The sequence below is a fragment of the Oncorhynchus mykiss genome, chromosome 3, assembly GCF_057628025.1.
Source record: "Oncorhynchus mykiss isolate SJ-2025 chromosome 3, ASM5762802v1, whole genome shotgun sequence".
Lineage (NCBI taxonomy): Eukaryota > Metazoa > Chordata > Actinopteri > Salmoniformes > Salmonidae > Oncorhynchus > Oncorhynchus mykiss.
This window is the reverse complement of record NC_143024.1, coordinates 4,322,755-4,329,524: the sequence shown is the minus strand read 5'-3', so window position 1 is coordinate 4,329,524 and position 6,770 is coordinate 4,322,755. Positions and strand designations below refer to the sequence as shown.

Genomic DNA, 6,770 nt, shown 5'->3' with positions numbered 1-6,770 from the left:
CTGCATTGTGTCCCACCACCCGCCAACCCCTCTTTTTACGCTGCTGCTACTCTCTGTTTATCATATATGCATAGTCACTTTAACCATATCTACATACTACCTCAATCAGCCCGACTAACCGGTGTCTGTATGTAGCCTCTACTGTATGTAGCCTCACTGTATGTAGCCCCTCTGCTGTATATAGCCCCTCTGCTGTATGTAGCCCCTCTGCTGTATGTAGCCCCTCTGCTGTATGTAGCCCCTCTGCTGTATGTAGCCTCTACTGTATATAGCCCCTCTGCTGTATGTAGCCCCTCTACTGTATATAGCCCCTCTGCTGTATGTAGCCCCTCTGCTGTATGTAGCCCCTCTGCTGTATGTAGCCCCTCTGCTGTATGTAGCCCCTCTGCTGTATGTAGCCCCTCTGCTGTATGTAGCCCCTCTGCTGTATGTAGCCCCACTGTATGTAGCCCCTCTACTGTATATAGCCCCTCTGCTGTATGTAGCCCCTCTGTATGTAGCCCCTCTACTGTATATAGCCCCTCTGCTGTATGTAGCCCCTCTGCTGTATGTAGCCCCTCTGCTGTATGTAGCCCCTCTACTGTATAAAGCCAGTCTTTTTACTATTGTTTTATTTCTTTACTTACCTATTGTTCACCTAATACTTTTTTTTGCACTATTGGTTAGAGCCTGTAAGTAAGCTACACCTGTTGTATTCGGTAAATAAACTTTGATTTGATTTGACAATGTGTTTTGTAAAACACCGCTGTGTCGAAATATTTATTTTTGTCGTTATTGCGCCCTCTACTGGTTGTCGTTCACTTGACTGTCGCACTCACTGAGAAAGTACCACGGTCTATTTCCTCTCTGGATTAGAATACATATCGGTGTGCATAGTAGCGTGCTATGGTTAATCATCTCTACTTTACAATGAGAAGACTGAATAAAATGCAATATATTTAGTAGTTTTAAAACTGGATAAACTAGCACTCCAGTTATTGTTTCCTCAGCGTCACGAGTTTTACTGCTCCCTTCTTCTGCAATGTGATTGAGTTCACTTCCATAGCAACCCCTCTGTCGGTAATTACACACTGAACGGTCTGGTGACGGCGGGTCAGAGGTGTTACAAGGTTAGGTAAAGAGCCCCCTGGCTGAGGTTTCTGGGTGAATTATAACTAAGGACAACTGAAGTACATAAAAGTGAAGAATGTTGGGGAAGATTACAACAGGTGAGTTCCGGGAGTTCAAGAACAGCTGAATTAAAACTGCGGTGAGATAACTTTCAACGTTAAAAACAACTATGAACTTTCAATGCGTTCAAGACAACTAAGAACTGGGGGTGAGCGCTTTGTGACTGGGGAAAATCGTTTTGAACGGTCATCCAACTCGGAATTTCAAGTCGGGAACTCGGGCCTCTTTCTCGAGCTCTGAGTTCAAGATCCCCGACGTCATGATTTGAGCTCGTTTCCTTAGTTTTCGGTTGTCTTGGACGCTTTGGAATTCGGGGAGTTCCCAGTTTATCTGAAGGTGGCATCAGTTGTCTTAAATTTTATTTTAATTTTTCTTCCATAGATCCACCTTACCTTACCATCGATAATTTTGTGAGTAACCCATTTATAAAAAATATATATATTTTTTAAAAACGAATGCCTTTTTCTAAACGTTTCAACATGTCACATTATAGACTACTGTACTGTTATTTGAACAACAATATGACTTTATGGTTCTGTCAAGGGATTTAAAGTGAATGCTGTAGTCCCCCCCCCCCCCCCCCCCCATATCAACACATTGAAAACGAATTAACCGATGTCTTCTGTTCGATGTCCACAGGAGGACTGTCTGGCTTCTGATGATGTTCTGGTGCACTTCTTTAACGACTTCCTCAGTCTACCTGTAAACACATCCGGTCACATTTCTACTTTGCCATATTATTTACTTTATTCAGTAACAAAAGTGTTTATTTTCACCGTGGGATGAATGCCAGAACTTTTGTAAAGCACAAAGATGTTGGAAATTGTTATTATGCTTGTGGATTTGTCTTGATTTCACCTTTCCTCAAACGGTTGATCAGATTTTAAGATAATTTACTAATTACATGGGCTACTCTTTCTCTGTATCTATTCTGTCAGATTCTGAGAAAATAATGTCCCATATGTCCTGGTTTCCTTCCAACCCAGTCGTTCCCTGAGTGTGTACAGTACAACCAGGCGACTGGTGGGTTTGAGGTGGTCAGTGATGCAGCGGAGGCTCTGTCTAGGAGGATCAGGTCAGCCCTGCAGTACTTTAAATCACAACCTCTCACGGACCCAACAGAGCTGACTGCTAGACCTGTGGTGGACAACCGCTACACTGTTCTGGTCAGTTCACATTCTCCTGTTCCTTTATGGAATGTCATCTTGATATAGAATACTGCATTGTGGGTGGGTGGGTGGGGGGTGGGGGGGGGCTTCCAAGTGATTATTTCACTGTACTGTTTTAACACCTATTGTATATTGTTCAATTGACAAATCAACTTTGATTTTGATTTGCCAACCACTACATTGCCCTCATAAGTTTTAATCAAACTAAAGAGGATTGCTTTAAAAAAATAAAAAAGTATTTTCAAGTTTCTCATCAGATTAGTTGGTTGATTTAATGATATGGAGTTTTATGAAATCAGACACCTGTGTGTGTGTTTGACATCATCTAAATTAGAATAATAATCATTGTCTTAACAGTGCTTGGACAGAGAACAGGGAGTGGAGTGGATCCTAAAAGAAAGACTACCCTTGTTTATTGAAAGTGACTGCTACTTCGAGTACAGGTAATCCCCCATGTTTTATTACTGGGGGCCAGAAGTAGACCTATAGGTTGGGTCAGAAGTAGACCTATAGGTTGGGTAGAAGTAGACCTATAGGTTGGGTCAGAAGTAGACCTATAGGTTGGGTCAGAAGTAGACCTATAGGTTGGGTAGAAGTAGACCTATAGGTTGGGTAGAAGTAGACCTATAGGTTGGGTAGAAGTAGACCTATAGGTTGGGTAGAAGTAGACCTATAGGTTGGGTGGAAGTAGACCTATAGGTTGGGTGGAAGTAGACCTATAGGTTGGGTCAGAAGTAGACCTATAGGTTGGGTAGAAGTAGACCTATAGGTTGGGTCAGAAGTAGACCTATAGGTTGGGCCAGAAGTAGACCTATAGGTTGGGTCAGAAGTAGACCTATAGGTTGGGTAGAAGTAGACCTATAGGTTGGGTAGAAGTAGACCTATAGGTTGGGTAGAAGTAGACCTATAGGTTGGGTAGAAGTAGACCTATAGGTTGGGTAGAAGTAGACCTATAGGTTGGGTAGAAGTAGACCTATAGGTTGGGTAGAAGTAGACCTATAGGTTGGGTCAGAAGTAGACCTATAGGTTGGGTCAGAAGTAGACCTATAGGTTGGGTCAGAAGTAGACCTATAGGTTGGGTAGAAGTAGACCTATAGGTTGGGTAGAAGTAGACCTATAGGTTGGGTAGAAGTAGACCTATAGGTTGGGTAGAAGTAGACCTATAGGTTGGGTAGAAGTAGACCTATAGGTTGGGTCAGAAGTAGACCTATAGGTTGGGTCAGAAGTAGACCTATAGGTTGGGTAGAAGTAGACCTATAGGTTGGGTAGAAGTAGACCTATAGGTTGGGTAGAAGTAGACCTATAGGTTGGGTCAGAAGTAGACCTATAGGTTGGGTCAGAAGTAGACCTATAGGTTGGGTCAGAAGTAGACCTATAGGTTGGGTCAGAAGTAGACCTATAGGTTGGGTCAGAAGTGGACCTATAGGTTGGGTCAGAAGTGGACCTATAGGTTGGGTCAGAAGTGGACCTATAGGTTGGGTCAGAAGTAGATCTATAGGTTGGGTCAGAAGTAGACCTATAGGTTGGGTAGAAGTAGACCTATAGGTTGGGTAGAAGTAGACCTATAGGTTGGGTCAGAAGTAGACCTATAGGTTGGGTCAGAAGTAGACCTATAGGTTGGTCAGAAGTAGACCTATAGGTTGGGTAGAAGTAGACCTATAGGTTGGGTAGAAGTAGACCTATAGGTTGGGTAGAAGTAGACCTATAGGTTGGGTAGAAGTAGACCTATAGGTTGGGTAGAAGTAGACCTATAGGTTGGGTAGAAGTAGACCAACATGGGTCATACCACCTGTTGATGCATGTCTTGATATCGACACGGCCCTTTATCCTGATCCATGTCTGTCCTGACTTCATCAATCACATTGATTTATAAAGCCATTCTTACATCAGCCGATGTCACAAAGTGCTGTACAGAAACCCAGACTAAAACCCCAAACAGCAAGGAATGCAGATGTAGAAGCACGGTGGCTAGGAAAAACTCCCTAGAAAGGCCAGAACCTAGGAAGAAACCTAGAGAGGAACCAGGCTCTGAGGGGTGGCCAGTCCTCTTCTGTCTGTGCCGGGTGGAGATTATAACAGAACATGGCCAAGATGTTCAAATGTTCAGCATGGTCAAATAATAATAATCACAGTAGTTGTCGAGGGTGCAACAGGTCAGCACCTCAGGAGTAAATGTCAGTTGGCTTTCATAGCCGATCATTCAGAGTATCTCTACTGCTCCTGCTGTCTCTAGAGAGTTGAAAACAGCAGGTCTGGGACAGGTAACACGTCCGGTCAGGGTTCCATAGCCACAGGCAGAACAGTTGAAACTGGAGCAGCAGCACGGCCAGGTGGACTGGGGACAACAAGGAGTCATTAGGCCAGGTAGTCCTGAGGCATGGTCCTAAGGCTCAGGTCCTCCGAGAGAGAAAGCGAGAAAAGGAGAGAGAGAGAATTAGAGCATACTTAAATTCACACAGGACACCGGATAAGAAAGGAGAAATACTCCAGATATAACAGACTGACCCTAGCCCCCCGATACATAAACTACTGCAGCATAAATACTGGAGGCTGAGACAGGAGGGGTCAGGAGACACTGTGGCCCCATCCGAGGACACCCCCGGATAGGGCCAAACAGGCAGGATATAACCCCACCCACTTTGCCAAAGCACAGCCCCCACACCACTAGAGGAATATCTTCAACCAACAACTTACCATCCTGAGACAAGGCCGAGTATAGCCCACAAAGATCTCCGCCACGGCACAACCCAAGGGGGGGGGCGCCAACCCAGACAGGAAGATCATGTCAGTGACTCAATCCACTCAAGTGACACACACCTCCTAGGGAAGGCATTGAAGAGCACCAGTAAGCCAGTGACTCAGCCCCTGTAATAGGGTGAGAGGCAGAGAATCCCAGTGGAGAGAGGGGAACCGGCCAGGCAGAGACAGCAAGGGCGGTTCATCGCTCCAGTGCCTTTCCGTTCACCTTCGCACCCCTGGGCCAGACTACATTCAATCATATGACCCACTGAAGAGATAGGTCTTCAATAAAGACTTAAAGGTCGAGACAGAGTCTGCATCTCTTACATGGGTAGGCAGCCATTCCATAAAAATGGAGCTCTATGGGAGAAAAGCCCTGCCTCCAGCTGTTTGCTTAGAAATTCTAGGGACAATTAGGAGGCTTGTGTCTTGTGACCGTAGCGTACAGGTAGGTATGTACGGCAGGACCAAATCAGAACGATAGGTAGGAGCAAGCCCATGTAATGCTTTGTAGGTTAGCAGTAAAACCTTGAAATCAGCCCCTGCCTTGTCTTGATGTCAGCACTGCCCTTATCCTGATCCTGCCTGTCCCTACTTCTACCCAACCTATAGGTCTACTTCTACCCAACCTATAGGTCTACTTCTACCCAACCTATAGGTCTACTTCTACCCAACCTATAGGTCTACTTCTGACCCAACCTATAGGTCTACTTCTACCCAACCTATAGGTCTACTTCTGACCCAACCTATAGGTCTACTTCTACCCAACCTATAGGTCTACTTCTGACCCAACCTATAGGTCTACTTCCCTTCAACCTATAGGTCTACTTCCTGCAGCTCATGGATACCTAATCCCACAGCTATGTCACCATATACTGTACCTGTTGAGAGCAGGCGACTCTCCATTATATTCCATTCTATTCTATTCCATTCTATTCTATTCTATGCTATTATATTCTATTCTATTCTATTCTATTCCATTCTATTCTATTCCATTCTATTCTATTCTATTCTATGCTATTATATTCCATTCCATTCCATTATATTCCATTCTATGCTATTCCATTCTATTCTATTCTATTCTATTCTATGCTATTCCATTCCGTTCCGTTCCGTTCCATTCCATTCTATTATATTCTATTCCATTCATAGCTTTGTCTGACCCTCCATTCCTGCACTTTGTGACAAATGTTGTTTAAAAGGCTTTTATAAATAACGTTTTGATTGATTGATGTGTGTTTGATGCTTGACGGTGTTTCCCAAGGTTAGCGAAGCTGCTCTCTCAGTGGGGCCCTCAGGGCTGGAACCAGAAGAGGGATGGTACCTCAGTCCAGCCCCCTGTCACCACAGAGCCTGTCTGTCCTTCCCCTGGGCCCGATGACAGAGAGACCCTGATGAAGGTCCTCTATGTGTCACTGGGACAGGTCAGCAGATCCTGCTTATTCACATAGATGGTATATCTCAGCATGTTGTCAATATGGTTCAGTACAGCGGAGATGATATATCTCAGTATGGTTCAGTACAGCGGAGATGATATATCTCAGTATGATGTCAATATGGTTCAGTACAGCAGAGATGATATATCTCAGCATGATGTCAATATGGTTCAGTACAGCGGAGATGATATATCTCAGTATGGTTCAGTACAGCGGAGATGATATATCTCAGCATGATGTCAATATGGTTCAGTAC

General features: G+C 44.4%; 1 protein-coding gene across 1 annotated transcript in view; it reads left to right on the top strand.

Moving 5' to 3' along the window:
• Nucleotides 1-799: 799 nt before the first annotated feature.
• Nucleotides 800-6,770, top strand: part of LOC149984269 (regulator of G protein signaling 22-like) — an 83,341-nt gene continuing 77,370 nt past the window's right edge. Inside the window, exons 1-6 of the mRNA XM_090230527.1 lie at nt 800-1,208; nt 1,552-1,580; nt 1,810-1,872; nt 2,157-2,336; nt 2,697-2,782; nt 6,343-6,502. Of these exons, the coding sequence (XP_090086653.1) occupies nt 1,187-1,208; nt 1,552-1,580; nt 1,810-1,872; nt 2,157-2,336; nt 2,697-2,782; nt 6,343-6,502 (540 nt within the window). The 5' untranslated portion in view covers nt 800-1,186. The remainder of the gene's footprint in view (nt 1,209-1,551; nt 1,581-1,809; nt 1,873-2,156; nt 2,337-2,696; nt 2,783-6,342; nt 6,503-6,770) is intronic.